The sequence below is a fragment of the Melanerpes formicivorus genome, unplaced genomic scaffold (genome assembly GCF_026170545.1).
Source record: "Melanerpes formicivorus ecotype bairdi unplaced genomic scaffold, bMelFor1.0.p_v2 SCAF_25, whole genome shotgun sequence".
Lineage (NCBI taxonomy): Eukaryota > Metazoa > Chordata > Aves > Piciformes > Picidae > Melanerpes > Melanerpes formicivorus.
In genome coordinates this window covers 4480313-4504793 of record NW_027142377.1, presented here as the reverse complement: position 1 = coordinate 4504793, position 24481 = coordinate 4480313, and the positions used below count along the sequence as shown (strand labels likewise).

The 24481-nt window shown below is 41.2% G+C and overlaps 1 protein-coding gene across 8 annotated transcripts in view; it reads right to left on the bottom strand.

Moving 5' to 3' along the window:
- The window catches only part of KIF16B (kinesin family member 16B), a 173003-nt gene that overhangs the window by 79373 nt on the left and 69149 nt on the right, over positions 1-24481 (bottom strand). For 6 of the 8 annotated variants that reach the window (XM_068153114.1, XM_068153116.1, XM_068153117.1 and 3 more), the window contains 7 exons: positions 18486-18605; positions 17870-17921; positions 16438-16575; positions 9999-10081; positions 9707-9795; positions 2427-2459; positions 1380-1433 (listed from right to left, as the gene is read on the bottom strand). In XM_068153114.1, the coding sequence (XP_068009215.1) occupies positions 1380-1433; positions 2427-2459; positions 9707-9795; positions 9999-10081; positions 16438-16575; positions 17870-17921; positions 18486-18605 (569 nt within the window). The remainder of the gene's footprint in view (positions 1-1379; positions 1434-2426; positions 2460-9706; positions 9796-9998; positions 10082-16437; positions 16576-17869; positions 17922-18485; positions 18606-24481) is intronic. The other 2 variants (XM_068153115.1, XM_068153118.1) reach the window with 1 other exon arrangement.

Genomic DNA, 24481 nt, shown 5'->3' with positions numbered 1-24481 from the left:
TCAAATTTAAGCCAACAGGCGAATTAAAACAAAGTCTCTTTAGGTGAACCCAACTGAAACAGACATATTTGAGAGAGAAAGTTGTTATCTCCTGTACATTCTCTCTCTTAAAGGTTCTAGTGCATTTCAAATGAGGACAGTCTGAAACCTGAAAATCACCATTACTCCCATAACACAGTCACCTGAACACACTTAGAGACAACTCAGAAATCTGTTGGTGACTTCATGAGAAAATCAAATTAAAGCATAAGCAAAACTTCAATGTAATCTGAATTCATATCCTATCAACATAACAAAGAGGAGAAGTATCAGTAATTCTGAGTAACATCATTTAATGCTTCAGAGTTTCAGGGTTCTTTCTGAGCGTACTTAACTTCGTCCAATTATATTAGCAGCTCTTTGAAAATGGAGCAAGCAGCTGAAAAGCAAGATGGCAGAAAGTGTCTCCTAATTTATGAATCTAATCAATGCTGTGATATCTAACAAGGTGAGAGCTATCTAAAATCTTAGCAGGTATGATGAGCCAGAACAGCCAGCTCAGTTTGCCAGCTGACAGCATTACTTTCTTTTGTACTTCAAACCGATTTTGAAATAAGGTTCCTATGATTGGCATGTCCATACCAGCATTACAGTTTTGAGATGTGTGGAGGTTATAACATGACTTTTTCTAATCAAAATTCAATCCAAAGGCAACTAAACCATAAAAAAAAAAAATCTAAAGAAAGAATCTGATTTGCCACCTTTTAAATTAACATCCTGAAGATTAAGTCAGATATTACATTTGTATAATCTATCCTACTCATATCTTTATGCTTAACATTTTCTTTGCTAATGAACACAGTCAGCAACAATTCAGCTTGCCTATTTGTTACTAATCAGTACAAAGGAACAGTTCAGGAAAATTAACAAAGCCTTCAGATATGACAAAGCAAAATACAATTATTTGTATCAGGAACCTCTGCTTGCTGAGTAATGGCATCACTCCAAATAAATGATGTGAGAGGTCTGGAGCACAAGCCCTGTGAGGAGAGGTTGAGGGAGCTGGGGTTGTTTAGCCTGGAGAAGAGGAGGCTCAGGGGAGACCTTATTGCTCTCTACAACTTCCTAAAATGAGGCTGTAGGAAAGTGGGGGTTGGTGTCTTCTCCCAGACAACCAGCACCAGAACAAGAAAACACATTCTCAAGCTGCGCCAGGGGAAGTTTAGGCTGAAGGTGAGGAGAAAGTTCTTCACAGAAAGACTAATTGGCCATTGGAATGTGTTGACCAGGGAGGTGGTTGAGTCACCATCCCTGGAGGTGCTCCCAATTCCATGACTTCAATGAGGCTACATGTATATATACACACACATACATGTAACGACCACAAAGAATATTGTTACCTTTTGCTTTCTAGCTTTTCAAGCTCCTCTCGTTGTTGTCTCTCAAATTCTAACCTGATTTAAAATAAAACAAAAACAAAAAGAAGACAGTCATTATTTCCTAAGCATCACAAAAGATTAGGAAGATTTGATACAATTCAGCATCTGTTTAGAAGAATTGCAACAATGGTAGAAATGAAAAGTTTTAAAAAACAAACCAACCAACAACTTTATACAGTAACAGAAAATATTCCCTTTATTAAGTTTACAAATTTGATATCATGCTGACATGAACACAGAGATGTAAATGAATTCATAGAATGTTTTGGGTTGGAAGGCTATCTAGTCCAACCCCTGCTGCAGTAAGCAGGGACATCCCCAACTACATCAGGTTGCTCAGAGCCCCTTCACACCAGCTTTGAGTATCTCCAGGGATGGGATCTCCACCACCTCCCCGAGCAACCTGTTCCAGTGTTCCACCACGCTCATAGTAAAGAACATAGTTTTTGGGGGTGTGGGGTGTGAAATCATTCAAAAGGAGGATGATCAGAGGGCTGGAGCACCTCTCCTATGAGTACAGACTGAGAGAGTTGGGGATGTTCAGTCTGGAGAAGAGAAGGCTCCAAGGAGACCTTCTTGTGGCTTTCCAGTATCTGAAGGGGGCCTACAAGAAAGCTGGGGAGGGACTTTCTAGGGTGTCAGGTAGTGACAGGACTAGGGGGAATGGAAAAAAAAATAGAAATGGGTAGATTGAGATTGGATGTTAGGAAGAAGTTCTTCCCCATGAGGGTGGTGAGATACTGGCACAGGTTGCCCAGGGAGGTGGTAGAAGCCTCATTCCTCGAGGTTTTTAAGGCCAGGCTGGATGTGGCTATGAGCAACTTGATCTACTGTGAGGTGCCCCTGCCCATGGCAGGGGGGTTGGAATTGGATCCTTGAGGTCTCTTCCAACCCTAAAAATTCTATGAAAAGTGAAGCTAAACAAGACAGATGAATGATTAGCATAGCCTCTGTCAGTTAAATACATGCAGTCAGGGCAATCAGTATGTAGGAAGTTAATTTCTCTACCTTAGGCAGATCGGTCCTTTTACAGGGAAAAGACTGCCACGGGAGGCAGGGGGAAACAGAAATCAATTAAGAAAGGAATTGACAGAAAAAACATAGTAACAGTACAGAATGTTTTGAAGTCAACAACAGTTTTTTGTCACGTTCCAATTCCAAGGGAAAATTCAAATAGTTATTCTTTCTAAGCATGCTTTTCAAATGCCAATGATAGTTCAATTGATGCTGCTCTTCCTATAGCTTATTAACTCAGCCACTTCTGAGACAGGAAAGAGCAACCAAACTGCTATTGCACGCTTTTCCTCCAAAGTAAAACGACTCAGACATTACTATGATGGTAGTCCATGGAGCTGAAAAGCCTCCAATTCTTGTGAAGCACGCCATTCAAGCACAGAACACCATTCAAACCTGTTTACCCAAAATATCTTGAGGTTTTGATATATTTAGTTTGACATAGAATCACAGAATGGTATGGGTTGGAAGAGATCTCTGAAGACCATCGAGTCCAACCTCTGTGCCAAGGCAAGTTCACCTAAAGCAGATCACGTGGGAACAGATGCTGATGAGTCAGAGCCTGGTGGTTTCTTGCCTCACACACCAGCTTCTTGGAACCATTTGGGGATGACTAGTAGAGAGCAGTTCAAAGTAGACAAACAGGCCTTTAATTGCATGCACTTAGAGGACTTAGAAGCTCGTAACAGTCATTACTGCCTGAAGTGTTCCTGCGCTGTATTTGTTGTAAACTCAACTCAAGCAGATAAGGAGGACTGCTGATAACCAGGCGTGGAACTCATTGCAGAGACTTGTAAGAGCTTTTTGAAAGGCTTTCAGCAAACTTGCTTCCAGGATCTGGATTGTGAAAGTTGGGGCAAGTATCTCTTCTAAACTCTAGCTCCAAACTCTGTGAAATGCTATCTAAATGCAGTGGTGTAAAGCTCTTGCTCTGCAGTTGTCTTCTCTTTCCTGTGCTGCTTTGTCATTGAATTTTACTTCAGTTTGCAGCCTGTGGAGTTGTGCTGTCCTCAGGCTGGTGGCTCTGGCTCTGCCTGTGGACCTGCTGAATGGATTGAGGGGTGGTGTTCAGGAGGCGACTTGATAGGGTGCTTGGTTGCATGGTTTAGTTGATTAGGTGGTGTTGGATGATAGGTTGGACTCGATGATCTTGAAGGTCTCTTCCAACCTGGTCTGGTTTATTCTATGTCCAGGTGGGCCTTGAAAGTCTCCAGAGACAGACTCCACCATCTCTCTGGACAGAAAAATACAAATCACCGACTATGACAAATCACTGCCAGTTTTGCAAAGCACAGATGCAAGACTCGTGTTTTCCAGTTTAGCCTACCTGTAATTCAAAATAAATAAATAAATAAAATGGGTTTTTTTTTATATAGCATTTACTCCTTTATTAACATGAGCACTACTCTGAACAGAAAAAAAATATTAGCCTGAAATAAAAAAGAAAGCAGCACACAGATATTGAAGACTAGAATCCGCTTATTTCTTCTTTTGTAGATCTACCACAAAGGAACTTAATCTGATCGCTGTTGAATTAAATAGACACCATTTTCCTGGAAAATGTGCCATGGTGAGTGATAAGAGCAGTGCAGATAAGCTGCAGAGAAAGGAAGTCAGCTCTGCTAGCACACCACTACAATAGCTTAATTTATACAGCACAAAAGTGAGATCTGGTACTACATCTGTTCAGAAAGACTGGGTACTGGCAGGACTACAGAGATATTGCAATACCATTCAGTAGCTCAGTTTATGAGATTAATTAAAAAACCAAACCAAACAAACAAAACCCCCCCAAACAAACAAACAAAAATACATAAAAAGCCCCCACCCTAAAGCCATGGCAAAAGCAAAGTTTCTCATGAGTGGTTTTAGATTTATAGTATGATGCAGCTTACAAAAGGTTCACAAATGAAATTTTCACCATAAATCTATGCACAAAATTCTATTTCATCCAAAGCTTATTATCTGAAGCAGTGTTGCATGAAACTAGATTAAAGACAAAGACAAGGAACAAGCAGAACAAAGAATTCTGCATGTTAAGCCAAAATTTTATGCACATGGGAACTCAACAGGCAAAGGATACACACACACACATAACAAAACCCACATATAAAGACCACCCACCTGAAAACACAATTTTCACACTGGTTTTCACATGGGAAAGCCACAGATACAGTAAGCAAACCCCATATTTTATCTGCTTTTTACAATAACTGAAGGTAATACCCTATAGGCTCTTCTACCTCTGCTTAAAATGCTGCCTCCTATAAACTCTTTATCACACCCTACAGAAATTGCATATTTACCTACCAGACTCCAGGTTAGCAATACAAACTAGAAGAAAAGATGGTCTTGAAAGTGCTAAATTAACAACAGGCAGAACGCTGGAGAGCTAGAGAAGTTGCACACGAAACACTTGCACAAAAGCCCCAGTTACTGAATTCAGGTCTACACTGTGGTGGGCAGCATACCACGAAGTTATGAGAAACTGATTCTACAAGCTTTTGTACTAAAGGGTCACACCAAAAAGACCGCATCCTACATGGTTCCTGATAAAATTAATTAATTTACCAACCAAAAATCCAAACCAAATTTAATGTAGGACATTCTTTTCCATCTACACTTCTCCAGGAAGCAAGATGCTGGCACCCACTTAATACCTTGGGTACAACTTCCCTGCCTTTGATACCCAGAGTCAGACTTATTGGAGGTTTTACACAGGCTGAATGTAGTCATAGAATCATAGAATCACAGAATCAACCAGGTTGGAAAAGACCTCAGAGATCATCAAGTGCAACCTATTACCTAATACCTAACACCTCATGACAATTAAACCATGGCTCTCAGTGCCACATCCAATCCTTTGAACATCTCCAGGGATGGTGACTCCACCACCTCCCTGGGCAGCACGTTCCAATGGCCAATTACTCTTTCTGTGAAGAACCTTCCTCTGGCACAGCTTGAGACTGCATCCTCTTATCACAGAATCAACAAGGTTGGAAAAGACCCCAGAGATCATTGAGTCCAACCTATCACCCAACACCTCATGACAACTAGACCATGGTTTCAAGTGCCACGTCCCATCCTTTTCTGAACACCTCCAGGGATGGTGATTCCACCACCTCCCTGGGCAGCCCATTCCAATGGCAAATAATTCTTGTTCTGCTCAGCACCGCTGTACTTGCTAAGCAGCATCCCTAGCTGAAAGTGTGGACCTCAAGCATTCTGCAAGTTATCTAACATTTCACAAATGTGATGACATTGGCTTTGAATTATTACTAAGGCTTAAATGCTTGGTGTCTGCATTATTCAAAATGTATTCTTTTCTGTAACTTGCATTTGCCCCAGCTCCCTGTTCTCCTTACAGTAAGAAAATCCCTGGAGGTTTTTAAGGCCAGGTTGGATGTGGCTCTGAACAACCTGATCTAGTGTGAGGGGTCCCTACCCATGGCAGAGGGGTTGGAACTGAATGATCCTTGAGGTCCCTTCCAACCCTAACAATTCTATGATTCTAAATAATAGAACTTTGTCTTTGACACAAGCTCTTCATATGATCAGAAAAACCCAGTGCTGTCATAGAGGATGAGATGGAAAGTAAACAGTGCTAGCATCAACACAAATACATTTAAAATTGTCATGGAACTCCAGCCTAAGCTGAAAAGCTGCTGTTGCCAAATTGCTGTCCATAAAGATGCATCAATTATGGAAGATGCTTTCTTCTACTGATTTTTAAAACCAGGGCTCAGTTATACTGCAGTAAAAACTTCAGAGCCTACCTTATCTTTGCAGCATTCATAAAAGTGGTGAAACCAATCACATGTCGTTTTGGGGTTTTTTTTAGTTGCTTTGTTGTTTGTAGTTGTTTGCTGTTGTTGGTTTGTTGTTGGTTTTGGTGGTGGTGGTTTGGGGATTTTTTTGCTTGTTTAGTGTCTTGGTTTGGGTTTTTTTGTTTAGTGCTGTTTAGTGACTATGAAACAACCTTAGACAAGGTTTATTGCTCACAAACTGACAGCCATGCAGACCGGCACCAAGATTGCTTTTCCAGCATTTTTTCCCCTCCAGCAGTGTGCTGAGGGATAGGCAGGATCTTGGAGGAGACACAGCCGAGCCAGCTGACCCAAACAGATCAAAGGGGTGTTCCATGTCGTACGATGTTAGCTAAGAGATAAAAGCTAAGGGAAAAGGCAAGTGTGGGTACATTCATTGATGGTGTCTGTCCTCCAGAGCAGCTGCTACCCATCTTGGAGCCCTGATTCCCCAGGAGTGAGCAAACATCACCTGTTGATGGGAAGCACAGAATAACATCTTTGTTTGCTCTGCTTCCACATGTGGCCTTGGCTTTTGCTTTGTACCCTATTAAATTGCTCCTCTCCTGACTCACGGGGATTTTCCTGTATTTTCCCTCTCCCCTGTCCATCTAATAAGGGGAGTGATAGAGTGTCTTTGGTGGGCATCTGGCCCCCAGTCAGGGCCAAACCACCACATTGATTTCCAGGAAAGCAAGGCAAGAGGTTTGAAGAACTGATAAGAGGAAAAGGCACTTCCACAAAACATATCAGTGAAAAAAATGAAAACATTGCTGCAATCTACTGCATCGATCAACTCGCTCACCAGACCTTCACTCTCTCTCTTTTTGCTTTTGGGTTTTTTCCCTTAATAAGGGTTATGGGAAATCCTCCTCTCTATAAGGCACAAGTTGGCATTATCTGAAGACAATATGAACGCCTTGGGCAGCGAAATCATTCTTAAGCCCACATTCAAATGGGCCTTGCCCATGCCATTATATTTTGCTGCAAATCTCAAAGACTACACTGAGGCAATGCTGAGACAATCTGTGCTACCCCATGCTGACTGCAAAGTCAAGGTCAGCCACTGTGCAGTATAATGCAATTACTCATAAGAGTATTGCAGCAGCATAACATTATTAGTCAGGGAAAAGCCCATAGCAGCTCATCAATAACCAGAGGTAACAGCAACAGCCAGGAACTTTCCCAGCCCACAGCAGATGTAATACCAGCAACTGTCACTACAAGTTTTTAGACTGAACTATTTGGAAAGCTAAAGAAATAGGAAAATAAACATACCTAGGGCTACTGGTCGATAGTAGGCTGAACATGAGCCAGCAGTGTGCACAAGTGGCCAAGAAGGACAATGGTATCCTGGCCTGTATCAGGAATAGTGCGGCCAGCAGGAGCAGGGAAGTCATTCTGCCCCTCTACTCAGCACTGGTTAGGCCAGTTACCGGCCAGCACTGGTTAGGTGTCCAGTTCTGGGGCCCTCAATTTAAGAAGGATATTGAGACACTTGAATGTGTCCAGAGAAGGGCAACAAAGCTGGTGAGGGGGTTGGAGCACAAGCCCTATGAGGAGAGGCTGAGGGGGCTGGGGTTGCTTAGTCTGGAGAAGAGGAGGCTCAGAGGAGACCTTATTGCTCTGTACAACTACCTGAAAGGAGGTTGTAGCCAGCTGGGGGTTGGTCTCTATGCTCAGGCAACCAGCACCAGAACAAGAGCACACAGTCTCAAGCTGCACCAGGGGAAGTTTAGGCTGGATGTTAGGAACTTCTTCACAGAAAGAGTGATTTGCCGTTGGAACAGGCTGCCCAGGGAAGTGGTGGAGTCACCATCCCTGGAAGTCTTTAAGAAGAGACTGGATGAGGCACTTGGTGCCAAAGATTAATTAGATGGTGTTGGGTGATGGGTTGGACTTGGTGATCTCAAAGGTCTTTTCCAACCTGATTAATTCTATTCTATTCTACTTTTTTTATCTTCTCTTTTATCTTTGGGGAGGGAGGTGGGGGTGAATAAAAAGAGATGTAATTTACCAGCAACTAACTCACAATCTTGGGTTCTCTGTAGGTAGCTCAGTAGCAAAAGAGTAACGGTCACATTTTAAGCAGTATTATTACACATACTTACTGTGTTTAAGACATTGTTTAACTTGAAGTTATTATTACCTGTCCAATCTTCCTGAATTCTAATGGATAAATAGCAACCCCACAGTAAAACTCAGGAATAAAGCTGCACTATCCGAGCCTATAATTAAATTTACAGTCAATTTTTCAAAAGCACATAGGTGGTTAAAGAGCCTCATCTCTCAATTCAAACACAGGCACTAGCTACTGGGGAAAAAAAAGTAGCACAAAACACCATCTATTCTCTATAAATCACCTTAAGAACAATGGTTAAAAACAGCTTCTCTATAACAAGCAGTCTATGTCATGGCAACTGGATAATAAAACTGTTTTCCACATCCTAACTTGGCTACCTACTAAGAGATATAGGTGAGAACATCAGACATTCATTTCCCAGCCTTGTCATGCTTGCATTGGTACTATATGAAGCCAAGAAATCTTTGTTTTCAGTTTACAATGCATTTTTTTCTGAGGAAAAATAGTTAACTTGTAATTCTGAAGAAAGTATAAATATAAAATTTGCCATTTTGTTCTTGTGCAGAACTGCCTTGGTCATAACGCAAACGTTGCCTGCTGGACTCCAAGTACTACAACTTTCTTCGTGTTAGATCTATCAGCATGGCTCTTCACTGGTGCAGTTACATTTCTTGCACTTTTGAGTAGAGAAATCTCAGGTAAAAGCAAGTTTAAGGACCATGAAAAGCTTCTCAGTGTCTCTTCACCCCATTTTCTAGCATGGACTAGTTCAAATAACCTTTCTGAGAAGTTCCGGCTTCATTCAAGCATAAACTCAGAACCAAGTATTTTCTATTCCTGCCTGTGGCAATGCTAACGACGAGCAGTGGGAGCAATCTGGTACTGCAGGCCTAGAGCCTGACATGGTAGTAGGCCATGCTTAGCATAAGTGTAGAGTCAGCTAGCAGTGTAGCAAAACAGTGCTGTGCCTACAGCATGTAACTAAAACAGGACACTGGTATCTATAAATACAGAAAGTTATCTTGGAACAACAGGACATGCACCTGCATCAACAACCTCATGTGTCGTTAGTAGTTGGACCAATAGTCTATATAGTGCGATGTGTGGTCACTCATAGGGAACCAATGAGGCCATGCCAACAGGGCACTCCGAGTTTATACAAGTTGTAGGAGTTCCCTTGCTACGCACTTCTCCCTTTCCTTTCCCTTCTTCTTCTTTGCTTTACTTTACTGTGCTATACTCGCAACATAGGCCTGCAATACTGGAACAATAAAGGAACAATACTCGATCATATTGGTCAGCTGTATTGACTCCAATCTCCGTCGTCCACACCTGCCATTTGGAACATTCACACTGACAAAATGAAGAGCTTAGACACTACTCACCCTGGATTATAGAGCATCACCGCTGAGAGGTTCTCACATGATTTTGAAAGATCTGTCATCGACAAGCTGAAGGAAGACAGCAGTCCACTCTAACAACAGACCATAAAATGGATGTATTAGACAAACACCCATGTGCTTACAAACTCTTCATTCATTTCTCTTGATGAAATATTAACTCAAGTATAAGAAGCAAATTAAAAAATAGAAGCATTCTACAACAATCAAGGTATGTTTATATTAGCCAGAAAATTGTGAAGAGGTTTAAATGTACCGAACACTGATTTAATCTCACCTTTCTCTTCTCCCGTAGCTTAGCTGCTTCTTTGGGGTGGTTAAAGCGAAACATATTGGTTCTTCCAAGTAATATAACAGCACCTGATGAGAAAAACACAGACCATTCACTGACAACATTCTGTATCTGAAAATGCCATGGATTTTTTCAGGCAGGCAACATATAAACAAAGACTTCCAGTAAGCAAGAACAACAACAACCAAAAAAACCCCCAAAAAAAGTATTTTGGCAATTCAAGTGTACAACAATGTGCAGTCACAGCTATGTTAACTGATGTATACACTATATTCCTCCCTATTCCAACTTTAAAAACCAAACCACACGTGTTCACACACACAAAGGTCACTCCTGTTCATACGACAAAGAATAACATTAAACATAGGTAGAAGCAGCAGTGGAAGCAGCTGCCTCAGTTTGATCAATACAATCTTCAACAGTGCTGCTTCAGAAGCCAGCAGTAGGTACCAGGTGGGAATGTCCATAAATCTGATTGAGAACAAGTGTGTCTGTCCACTACTGATCGTAGTCAGCTCAAGATCTCCAGGATTTGTACTCTCACTTATCTTTTTCTTCTCTATGTGGAACAACAGTGCAGTTTATCATCATTCAAAATGCAGTTATTAGATTTTTCTATCAAATAGCTCTTTTCTGAGAGGAGAGCCTTGAATAATTCATACTGCTCAATGCACATCTATTATGGTATCTAATCAGCTATGGTGCAGGTCACAAATAAAGAGATTCTGGGCAATTCTTATCATATTTTCAAGACAATGACATCAAGATCAATATTTTCCTACTAAAAATAATATTGTCAGTCATGTCTCACTACTGTCATAACATGGAATTCCTCCAAGCTAACCACTACAGAATCAAGCATTTATCTGTTGGTCATTATGAGACACTTTCAGAAAGAAATAGGACTCCATTATACTCACAGTATGAGAAAACTCCACTTAAGACTGTTACAATCACAGAATGGCACAGGGTGGAAGGGACCTCTGGAGACTACCCAGTCCAAACTTCCTGCTAAAGCAGATTCACCCAAAGCAGGTTGCCTAGGGCTGCATCTTGGTGGACTTTGACTATCTCAAGAGAAGGAGACTCCACCTCTCGGACACCCTGTTCCAGTGCTCTGTCACCCTCAATGTGAAGAATGTTTTCCTCATGTGAAGAACTTTTTCCTCATGTTTAGATGGAATTTCATGTGTTCTACCTTATATCTATTATTCTCTGTCCTATTAATGGGAGCCATTGAGAAAAGACTGTCCCCTTCCTCTTGACACCCACCCTTCAGATATTCATGAACATTAGTAAGATCCCCTCTCAGTCTTCTCTTCTCCAGCCCAGTCACAGTTTGTAACTTCATGAATTTAAAATCCGAGAGAGAAGCTTTACAGCAAGCACTGACAGTCAGATGATGAATCACATGAGCTGCTGGAAAACAGCCCCATGGAAAAGGGCCTTGGAATCCTGGTGTACAGTATATTATCTGTAGGACACCAATGCACCCTTGTGGCCAAGAACACCAGTGGTATCCTGGGCGTGCATTGAGTGTGGCCATCAGGTCAAGGGAGGTTCTCTTCTCTCTAATCTACCCTGGCGAGATCAACATCTGGGCTACTGTGTCCAGTTCTGGGTTGCCCAGTTCAAGAGGGACAGGGATATACAACAGAGGGCCATGAGGATGACTAAGGGACTGGAACATCTGTCTGATGAGGAAAGGCTGAGAGACCTGGGGCTGTGGAGTCTGGAAAAGAGAACGCTGAGACGAGAACTTATTAATGTTTGAAAATTTCTGAAGGGTGAGTGTCAAGAAGAAGGTGCCAGGCTCTTTTCAATAGCGTCTTATGATAGGACACGGTGCAATAGAACTATAACACAGGAAGTTCCACCTCACCATGAGGAAAAATTTCTTTACTGTAAGAGGGACATAGCACTGGAACAGGCTGCCCAAAGAGGTTGTGGAGACTCCTTCTCTAGACACTTTCCAAGACCTGTCTGGACATGTTCCAGTGTGACCTGCCCTAGCTGATCCTGCTTTGGCAGAGGGGTTGGACTCCATGATCTCCAGAGGTCCCTTCCAACCCCCACCATTCTATGTTCCTATATGAACAGTTCTCTTCAAGAGCTCCTCTGACTCTTACAATCATTTCTGTATTATTCTGTTATTAAGGAAAAAAACCTCTACAATCATAGCTCCATTCCATTAACATCAAAGCCTCTTTAAGAAGGAGAGCGTGGACAAAGCCATGCAGTCATATATTTCTGAAGCATCAGGTTCAATTGTCAGTTGCTTTACAAAGCGGCTCTCCATCAGAATGCAAGTACACAATGTACACCATAAATGTCATCATGGAAACACAGCTGGGTTTGCAATGGGCTTTGCTTTCCATTTATTTACCGTTTAAGAACAACTCTTACTCTCTTTGAGTGCTTAATGGAAATGAAAAAAAAAGGCTTGTCAAATACACTGATAGCACTAAGAACGACAAAAACTAACTGAAAAAGTCTTTATCATTTGTGGAGCTCTCCTCTCACAATTTAACTGGTGGACTACAACAAGTAAATGACTAGAGAGCATAGAAAATAAACAAATAAATAAATAAGCAGAATGCCTACTGAATGTCATTTAAGCATCTCTGATGTACACGAAGCAGTATTTTGGAACGATGCAAACAAATGTACATAAAATTAAGATCTTATCAACTTCTAAAGGCAACTTTATTTGTTAGTATTTTTATTCAAATGCATTCAGAACCAACAAGCAGTTGGAAGTTAAGTACAGAAGGGGTGACAGCTTGGTCTAAAAGACTGAAAACTTGGTTTATGTTGACATATACTTAAGATAAAGAATATAGAATATACCAGGTTGGAAGAGACCTTCAAGATCATCATGTCCAACCCATCAACCAATCCAACCCACCTAAACAACTAACCCATGGCACCAAGCACCCCATCAAGTCTCCTCCTGAACACCTCCAATGATGGTGACTCCACCACCTCCCCGGGCAGCCCATTCCAATGGGCAATCACTCTCTCTGTATAGAACTTCTTCCTAACATCCAGCCTAAACCTCCCCTGGCACAGGCTGAGACTTTGTCCTCTTGTTCTGGTACTGGCTGCCTGGGAGAAGAGACCAACATCCACCTGTCTACAACCTCTCTTCAGAATAGAACAGAATAGAATAAACCAGGTTGGAAGAGACCTTCAAGATCATCACGTCCAACCTATCATCCAACACCACCTAATCAACTAACCCATGTAACCAAGCACCCTGTCAAGTCTCCTCCTGAACACCTCCAGTGACGGCGACTCCACCACCTCCCCGGGCAGTCCATTCCAATGGGCAATCACTCTCTCTGTGTAAAACTTCCTCCTGACCTCCAGCCTGAACCTGAACCAGGTAGTTGTAGAGAGCAATAAGGACAAACTCTAATTGCAAATGTCAATTTAGTTACCTCTAGAAATCTTACCATACATTCTTAGGAATAAAAAATACTGTAGTAAGTTACATTTATACCAAAAGGCCATATTAGGCAGAATTCACAGATGCTAGAAGTAATCTGTAGAAGGAAGCAGTAATTAATTACTGTGCCTCCTCCTTTTTAAAAACTTGGTGGCAGACTAAAAACTTCACACATTTTCAAATGAACAGTTATTAATGATGAACGGAAACATTTAAATGCGTCAGCAGTTAATCAGCGTTACCTAAAGTGGGTATTTTAAGAAGGCTGGCACTTCATGCTGTGAGATTAAATGCTAACACAGCTTGGATACATGGGTTGTGCATGCATCGTTAAACTGGCTACCTTACCAGCTTTGCCTATTTAGAATCATAGAATTCTTAGGGTTGGAAGGGACCTCAAAGATCATCCAGTTCCAAGCCCCCTGACATAGTCAGGGGCACCTCACACTCGTTCAGGTTGCTCAGAGCCACATCAAGCCTGGCCTTAAAAACCTCCAGGGATGGGGCTTCTACCACCTCCCTGAGCAACCTGTTCCAGTGTCTCACCACCCTCATGGTGAAGAACTTCTTCCTAACATCCAATCTCAATTTACCCCTTTCTATTGTTTTCCATTCCCCCTAGTCCTATCATTACCTGACACCCTAAAAATCCCTCACTAGCCTTCTTGTAGGCCCCTTCAGATACTGGAAGGCCACAATAAGGTATCATAGTATCATTCAGGGTTGGAAGGGACCACAAGGATCATCTAGTTCCAACCCCCCTGCCATGGGCAGGGACACCCCACACTAGATCAGGCTGGACAGAGCCTCATCCAGCCTGGTCTCCTCAGAGACTTCTCTTCTCCAGACCAAACAGCCCCAACTCCCTCAGTCTGTACTCATAGGAGAGGTGCTCCAGTCCTCTAATCATCTTTGTGGGCCCTTCTCTGGACACACTCACACTTGATGCCACAGCTGCCTCCTTTCTCCCAGACTCAGTCTGGCCAGCTACACAGTCTACAGGACAGCTTATGCAGCTGTTTTTTCTCAAGTTAATAAAGACTAAGCAACCATTTCCTCTTCTTTTGAGTTGGGAGGGAAAAATGTAATATTTGTATTCTTCAGGGTACAAAAATCATGTTAGTACATATGCCTGCAAGAGGGAAATAGCATTCAAACTCCTACTTTCTTCTGAGACACATCAAACCTTTACCGCCTTGGAAATGCAGCAGGATAAAGTAAAGATGACTCCCTGCAACTCAGCTCTTATTGTTTACAGCCATTAATGTCAATGTTTCTATTGCTGTCCATTTATCAATGGCATTTACTCAAACATAAGAGAAAAAAGACTAAACTTGCTGTTTCCCACAGTATCTGTAACAGAAGCAAGCACATACACTTCTTTTGCATGAAGAACCAAGACACCTTACAAAAATCATCCTCCCTTCTCTACATCAAAACTCCTTACTTTCTGAAAGCCGACTTTTGAAGCACTTGTTTGAGAACAGAAAGGATGCAAGACTTTTCTTGTTCAATACTGCATTCTTCCTTTGTCAGAATAAGCTTACTTTAAAAGCTTCTCTCCAGGAAGGCAAAGTGAAATTGTTTTTCAGCAGCTGAGTTGTGTCACAGCCTCACTCTTACACAGGTCCCTTCTGCTCATTGATAAACGGGATGATATCCTGAGTGTTCCAGGAAGATAAAACATCCCAAACCTCTGTTGCAGCACTCACCATCCTACCTGCTAGCCAGTCCTTTCTAGGCCAACACAATGCACCTTTGATTAGGCTGTCCCAGCTGCTTTTGCATTTACAGATTTTAAAGCTTTTATATTAAAAATATGATTCTCTAAACTTCTTCCCTATGGAGGTTAACCTTCTTGTGGCCAAGAAGGCAAACAGCATTCTGTGGTGGATTAGAAGGGTGGTTAGTAGGTTGAGAGAGGTTCTCCTTCCCCTCTATCTGCCCTGGTGAGGCCACATCTGAAGCATTATGTCCAGTTCTGGGCCCCTCAGTTCAAGGAGGACCCTCAGGGAATGGCTTGAAAGAGTCCAGCGCAGAGCCACAAAAATTAAGGGAGTGGAATATCTCCCTTATGAGGAGAGACTGAGGGAGCTGGGGCTCTTTAGCTTGGAGAGGAGGAGACTAAGGAGTGACCTTCTTCATGTTTATAGATATGTAATGGGTAAGTGCCAAAAGGATGCAGTCAGGCTCTTCTTGGTGATGCCCAGTGACAGAACAAGGAGCAATGGGTGGAAGTTGAGGCATAGGAAAACTCCATGGAAACATGAGGGAAAAAAATTTGTCACTGTGAGGCTGACAGGCTTCCCAGTGGGGTTGTGGAGTCTCCCCTTCTGAAGATATTCAAAACATGCCTGGATATGTTCCTATGTGATCTGCTCTAGGTGATCCTGCTCTGGCAGGGTGTTTGGACTGGATGATCTTTCGAGGTCCCGCCCTGCGACTCTGTGAGGTTAGCCACCACTGCTCCCTTTTTGTCATTTCCCTATAACTGCAGTGAACAGATACTCCATCTGAATCTCCTACTACACAAAAAGGTGTGGCAATGGAGTGTAAAGTAGGACCAACCTGAAGCTCAGAGGGGAAGGAAGGTGTCTCTGGCATTATTTTAGAGCTATAGAGATCAATATTCTTTTTATTAATAGCACAGCTATATAAGCAATCTGGCATGGAGTTCATTTTATAAACTGTGAATGAAATCAAATGGTAACTTTCAATTCATATTCAAGATTATGAAGTGGCTTGTATTATTAAAGAATTCTCTTTTCTTTTTACCACATGGCAATTCTTTGACAGAAAGAAAAACCCCACAACTTCAGCTCTCCTAATCGTTTTCAGCTGCAGGTGAAAAGAAATGGAATTAAAATTAATTAAACAATAACCCCTTTATATACACACTGGGTTTTTTTTCAGTGCTGCAGGCAGAGAGAAACAAAGATGCTCCATGTAAAATGGCATTATCTTGGGTAATACCTTGGTTCAAGTGTGTGGCCTCTGTAATCTGAACACCATTCACAGAACACTGCGCTCGGTTCAGTGGTATTAGATTCACAGTACCGTTGAGATTTTCGAAGATGCAGTGCTCACTTTCCAAATCAAGGCCATGAAGAACTGAACACAAAAGAAATAAGATAACATCATTAGTCTCCTAAAAACTAACAAGATTGGCATGCTGACATTAATTTATCACAAACACATGGCACCACATATCTAAAAGTATCTTTTCTTTTTATTGTGCACAAAGTTTTCTTCCTTCATCGCATCCTGCATGCCTTAAATGTTGACCCTGTTTACTTTATTGCACTGGAAAGATGGATGCTGGGTTGGCAGGTGGTTTTTTTTTTGTTGTAATGTTCTTTCCTCCTATGTTTTGGCACCTCATTAGCAGGTGCTCCTTTCTTTCTGATAAGAACCAGAAAAGAGAAATTTACAAATTTGTAGAAAGAGGCTTTTGACCAGTTTTACTGGGAAGTAACCACCTCAAAGCAACTATGCTTGAATGTGAAAAGACAGGATGTAGCATGCAATCATAAACTAGCAGGAACAGGGAAAATAAGGTTCTTATGTTCTGTGACATTCAGGCTTTTATCATCAGCTATGCTACTTTCTATTTTTTCTTGAACTAAATCTCTACCTATATTGTTTAGTACCACAAAGCAACGCTGGTTTGCTAGTTTCATGGAATGTGTATATCTATTTTAATCTCAGCATTTTCTGACCTACAAAAATATACCCAGCTAAGTTATTTGACTCTCAGTCTCTTGCCTAAGATTTCAAGGATGCAGCTTCTTTAACCTAACTGCCTGCAAGCAGCGTATGTGACAAGGCAGTCCAGGTCTGGCAGTTAGCTGCTTTGATAAGCAACAAATAAGAAAATCAGCAGAAGCAGCCTATCTACTTTTTACCAATTTCCAGAGTTTAATTCAACTCAAATCTACAGTCCAAAGGCTGCTTCAGGTAGGCTGCTTTAGGTATAACACATAACAATACTGTCATTAGACAAAAAGGTTAAGAGAATGACTGTGGGGTAATTGTGACAGGTGCTGCATGAGAAGCAGGATGCTATTTCAAGAGGAGCAAGAAATAAATTAGTAGCAAGTATATGAATAAATTTTAAGCCCACAAGCTATTCCAGAAGTCATGCCTTTTGAAGCAAATCTCACATAATTCAAGTCTGAAATCGCCTGAAGATTAAAATACACAAGAACATACAGACAACCAAAAAAAGGCAGGGGGTGGGGGGGCAGAACAAACAAAACAACCTCCCCCAAAAAAGGTAATTCCCCCAAACCCAAACAACATAACAAAACAAAAAACTCACAAATGAAGCTTTGTTCAGATATTGCTACATTAAAAGGGAAAAAAGGCTTGAAGAAAGAACATAAAAACATGCCAAATTCCATACCAATATCCTGTTCTGTCACAGCATCCTCTCTGCCAACATGTGTTTGGCCCTCCTAATTAAGTGAGAAATGCACATTATTTTCAGTTGAAATCTCCCTTCCTTTTCCATAAGCATAGTTTATCCTTCCACTTTCTGGGAGTAGCCTGAACAAAATACATGCTTAAACACACATGAAAAATTTAGGCAGCATTTTTAGAGTGCTTTCAGAATCATCATTATGCAATATTATCAGTAAGTTCAAGTTTCAACTGTCCTCTGTAGAACCACCTTTGTAGTTTTGAGGCAATTAATCTAGATTTAGATTTCAAGCCAAGCCTAACAATGAGATGAATGTCAAACCAATAATACATAGGGAGGAACATAAAACACTTATCTCTTGTTAACCACCTGACCCACAGGATAAACCTAAACAGTAAATTAACAGACACTTTAATTAAATTAGTTGCAAGCTCTTAAAAGCTTTTCTGACTGCAGAAATGCAATGAACTTCTCTTTCTGCAGTGGAAAAATGTAGCGAGCCCTATATTTAGAAAGCAAATTAATACCATGATATATCTGTCTACAGAAAAAAATTGCAAGGCATATAAAGGCTATGGAAACATGGATGTCTATTTACCTTCAAGTGGTACAAGATGATACCAGTACTAAGGAGATCATCATCGATGCCAATTAGATGAGGCAGTTCAGAATCTAACACAACACCTATCCCTTCTTTCCTCAGAGCCAAGGTTTGCTCCTACAAAAGACAAAAGTCTGTTTGTTAGGGCATGCAAGAAATACCACTCTCCCTTCTCATTCTAACCCAAGTTTAATGCAACTGATTCTCTGTAATACCATCCCAAAATAAAGCAGGCTTTCATTTCATTTTTTTTCCCCTTACATTTTCAATGTGACTGTTGCATTTCTGTGAAGCGTTCCAGGCTTTCTGCTCTGGACATTTGTGAAGGTGTTATTTGAAAGAAACCAGACAAACAGCTGAACTACACCAGATAAGAAAGATCAATCAAAAGCATAGCAAAGCAATGTTGTCTAAAAGCAAGCTACCATACCACCTTGTATAATGGTAAGGAGAATCTAAACCGCTTCTTTAGCCATGCTGAATTCTGAGGAGAAAACTAAAAACTCTTTGGCAATCCTCTAAAATAAATTGAACCTTGCACAATAACCTCCCCAAAGATATCTGAGAACTTGGTAAGCTTAAGCACTGTAGGAAATATTTGCAGCATATAATTTGAATTCCTCCAAATTCCTTTATAGTCATCTGTAGGATGAAGCAGGACTGCCAGTGGGACACTTCAATCTCAGCTAAAGCATCATGCGATGCAGTATTGACCAGAAATACTGTAAGAACAACAACAACAAATTGGTTCTGCTTTTGAAATAAGTCTCAGTACTCATGAAATTTACTTTTCAAGTTGAAACCAAATCCTATTGGCTCCTAGGCCTGGAAGATAACAGCAACAGAGACAGTGAACACATACACACACCATCTTTCAAAACAAATGTGGTTTTCTACATAAAGCAGCTGAGTTCTTATAAGCCAAGGGAGACTGACAACCCATGAAGGAGAGGCAACATCAGTAAGCATCACTTCTGTGTGTTGAAAGAGCACAGACTTTTCTCCTGGTGCTTTTTAACACAGAAAAAGGGGGTTTTGGCAGCAGCATAACAACTCCTTCTCCAAGTCATCAGTATGCCCTCTGCAGAGCCAACCAAGACACCACACTAAGAAAAACACCCAGATAACAAACAATCCCCCCCAAAAAAAACCCAGATAAGGTAGTTTTATGTGTTTCATGTGGTTTAGACTGGATGTTAGGAAGAAATTCTTCATAGAGAGAGCGATTGCCCATTGGAATGTGCTGCCGAGGGAGGTGGTGGAGCTGCCATCACTGGAGGTGTTTAGGAGGAGATTTGATGGGGTGCTTGGTGCCATGGTTTAGTTGATTAGATGGTGTTGGATGACGGGTTGGATGTGATGATCTCAAAGGTCTCTTCCAGCCTGGTCTATTCTACTCTATTCCCAAGCACAGTAATTTGACAAAGTTGAAAGATGAACACCCATGCAGTATCTCATTTTCCTGTACAGCACAAAACATTGTCAATACTGATCCCATTTGAGAAAAAACTCCAAGTATGGATACATCTGGGCAAGGCAGGACGATGGCACCACATACAAGAGGCACTCCAAAAGAAAACCAGGGAATCCTGCTCTGGTCATGCATGAATTGAAAAACTTTCCAGCATTCAGAAGGAAGGTGTTGCCCTGTAGCTCTCTGACATTCAAAGTGTGTAGGAGAAGGGTTGTTTTCGGGTAGCTTTGGAAGGCTATGGAGATTTGCCCTTGCTCACATTAGAGAAGGCTATATTTAGTCTTTGACTCTGAAAGGAATGTAGACATCTTGTAACTGAAGGAGAGAAATTAGGCAGAATTTGGTTGGATGTGTTAAAACATTGTTTTGTTATTTTGACCCATTGTATGCCTTAATTACATGCATGCCAGTAGACAATAACCAATTAAGATGTGACACGTGTGCCTTCTGATAGACTATATAACTTTGCTGTGTAATGTAATAAAATGTCACACCTGCTTACATCTTGTCTTGGATATCTCCAGAGATGGAGACTCCACCACCTCTCTGGGCAGCTTGGTCCAGTGCTCCATCACCCTTAAATCACAAAAGTTCCTCCTCACGTTTAGATGGAGAACTTCTTATGTTCAAGTTCATGCCCATTACTCCTTGTCCTGTCACTGGGCACCAACAAGAAAAGCCTGGTCCCATCCTCCTGACACCCGCCTTTTAACTATTTATAAAGCATTGATGAAATCCCCCCCTCAGACTTCTCTTTTCAGACTAAAAAAAGACCAAATTCTCTCAGTCTTTCCTCAATAAGGGAGATGTTCTAGTCCTCTAATACTCTTTGTCCCCCTTTTCAGTACCCTCTCCAGCAAGACCCTGTCTCTCCCCTGAACTGGGGAGCCCAGAACTGGACACAGTACTCCAGATGTGGCCTCACCATGGCAGAGTAGAGGGCAAAGAGAATCTCCCTTGGCCTGCTTGCCACACTCTTCTTGATGCAACTCAAGATGCCATAGGACTTCCTGGCCACAAGGGCACACTGCTGGTTCATGGTCATCCTGTTGTCCATCAGGACTTCCAGGTCCTTTTCCGCAGAGCAGCTCTCCAACAGGTCAGCACCCAACCTGTACTGATCCACGAAGCTGTCTTCCCCAGATGCAGGACTACACACTTACTGAATTTCTTTAGATTGCCCTGTCCAGGTCTGTCTGAATGGCAGCACAGCCTGCTGGTATGCCAGCCACTTCTCCCAGTCTGGTATCATCAGCAAAATTGCTGAGGGTACGTTCTATATAATACTAAGAGCTGAACAATTTTATTCCCCCCAGCATACACAAAAACATTTGCCAACATTCCTGACACAAGCATCCCAGGAGGCAAAATAAATTACCACTGGGTGGGGAAAATATCTCAACAAATAATTAAGAACAAAGAAAAAATGCTTCTTCATTTGCTACTCTTTAATATTTAACCAGGTTTTTGCTATATTCAGAGCTTGTGCAATTGTAATTTAAAATTGATGTGTTGCTTATTTATTCAGAACTAAAATTAAAGAACACAAATTAATTGACTTTCCAAAACTTCATTTTGTAAATGACTACCATTCTCATACAGAATGCATCCTGTCAATGGAGGCATTAGAATAAATGCAGCAGACAGGAGCTGCAATTAACTACAGGTCTTTTTTCCTTTAATACTTGCTAAAAATTAGTTTATCTCTTCAGATACAATTCACTGAAAAGCCTGTCTCTTAATCAGGTATCTGGAATCATTGCTAGACTTCAAAATTTAATTCCAGATTCAGAAAGCTTCTTCAAGGAAGCTTCCAAACATCAAACTGTGCCCTTTGGCCCCAAACCAAAAATCACAAAAACCCAATCAACAATAGACCTTTATTATTTTCTGCTCCCATCGTCAGGGAAAGAAAAGAAAAAAGGCTGGAAAGAAGTAGCCAAACTGCCCCTTTTTCAGTCTTGATAGCATAGGAAGGAAGTTTCTAAAGGAAAACAGAGCTTTTTTGAAATAAATTGAAGGTCTGGAAGCTATTGTAAGGCAGAGAAATTATTAGGTTTGAGCCAGGATTTGATTCATTTTCATTTGTGCAACACAGTCTTAAGAAGCAGTGAATCCGTAAGTCAAATGACAAGAGCAGGAAAGGTCACTGTCCCTATTAAAATCATACTAATTCAGAAGATTTATGAAACCCTCAAGTTACACTTTAAGAAAGCTGAATGCACCACATGCATCTTAAATTAGGCTTGAACAGAAAAGCGTACAGATACTCTCTCAATATTTAAGATGCCTTCATAAACTGTGGAAAATAAAGCAAGCCAAGAATTATCCACAAAGGAGCATTTCACTTAATATAAACAGCTATTTAGTCTGGAGAAGAGGAGGCTGAGGGGAGACCTCATTGCTCTTTATAGCTTTCTGAAAGAAGGTTGAAATGAGGTGAGCCTTGCTCTCTTTGTCCTAGAATCAGGTAAAAGAATGAGAGGAAGTGGCCTGAAATTGTGCCAGTGCAGGTTTAGATTGGATATTAGGAAAAATTTCTCTCCTGAAAGAATGCTCAGGCATTGGAACAGGCTGCCCGGGGAGGTGGTGGAGTCACTGTCCATGCAGGTGTTCAAGGCCACACTGGACAAGACCTTGAGCAACCTGGTCTAGGGGAAGGTTTTCCTGCCCATGAGGGTGGGGTTGGAACTATATGATCTTTAAGATCCCTTCCAACCCAAACCATTCTAAGATTCTACAATATAAGAACTGTTGCATAATCTCATCCCTTCTGCACTGATTGAGTTTGCTCAATGATATGGTGGCATCTCAAAGCTCACAGCTGAGATGTTCTGACAGTTTCAGAGCAAAACCATTGTCCGAAGTACTTGAGCTGTAGAATTATTCTTCACCATACAGAACTGCCTTTGATAAAGAATACACTAGGATATATAAGATTTCTTTAAATACAGTTCATTAAATGCACACACAAAAGTGGAACCACACAGGTTTACTTTTTTAGCCAAGAGGGTATTGAGTTAAATTACAAAAGAAAAGCAGCTCAAGTGTTGCTTTTAACATTCCCTGACCATTCTACCAGTGGAGTGAAGCATATGTTGCTACTGGGCTGGCACATCAAGAGTACAGGGTAGTTAGTACACTGCTCTTACAGGTTAAGGGACTAGTGTCCTAATTGTAAATAAGTTTTTCCAGAGAATTCAAGTGCAGTGGGATGAATGATCTCAAAGGGGCTAAACAGAATGCAAAAGATAAATTTATTCCATTTCATAGGTTCTGCCAATTTCTATACAGTTTGGGAGCACAGCTTGCTCTTTCTCTCTTCTCTCCTGTTTTTTCCCCTCTTTGCCTCCCTTCTGGACTTTGTTTTCGCTTCTCTCCACTGATCATTGTTTAGGCTATTGGTAAGAATGCTGTCTGGGCGGAGAGAGAGATAACTTAGCTGGTACACAGCCTTCTGGGCTTTGTTCAAGGGGGTATGGGCTTCCTTTGTCTACAGGGGAATAGCTGAGCTATTGTTTAGTTGTATATGTACATATGGATTTGCCTGTGTTTATTACCTTTTATGCCTTTATATTTAGTTTGTGGGGTTTTGTAAACAACAATTTCATTTAACTTCCTGAGTACCTGTGGTTATTTACCCTTTTAGGGCAAATTCCACATTCCATGTGGTGTCAAACCACCACAGCTGCCCTTTCAACAAACAGAATTCTGTTACCCTTTCCAGTGCAAAAGCTCAATTGTTTTATTTAAATATTAAAGAGAGAGCTGTTGGCACCCAGTCCTGAGAATACACTGTGCAGACACTTCTGGGGAAACACGACAATTTACTTAGCCAGCCTAATGTTCAGATGTCTGCATTTGAATTATGCAAAAAAAAAGGCATAACATGAAATTAAAGAAATTATGGGTAAAACACTCAATGGCAAAAGTCTTTGCATTAATATTTAACCAGAACACATTAGAGCAGATCCTTATGCTAACAGGTGCTTTGGGTGCTTTTGGTTTTATGGAAAATATGCCATTCTAGCCTGAGTTCAGAAAAGCATCTGAGGATACTCAGTGGCCCAGCACCAACATTAAGCTCTCTACAAAAGATATAGATTTAAACTGTACACAGGGGAGAGGATCTTAATTGGGTTTCCTCCAATTATGTATTCCATTTAAATCACTGGAAACAAATGTTTCATATCTACTGGGGGAAAAAGAAAAAGAAATCTATACTGCTCAGATTTCAAAGACATGTGAAAATGCTTTTTTCCAAACCCAAGCATATCACGGGATTAGGAAAGAAAATCATTCACCAAGAATTCACAACCAAAAGGCAAAACTGAAGGACACTGCAGACATCACTAATTTACATGGATGCAAGAAATAAACTGCAGAAATGGTGAGAAAAGCAAATTACCTATGGAAAAAGGCAGAGGGTACCCACCATCTGTGATTCCAAAGCTCCAAAAACCATGGATGCAGAAAGCATGAGTTCGTCTATGGAGGGTATTTAACCAGAACCAATGTA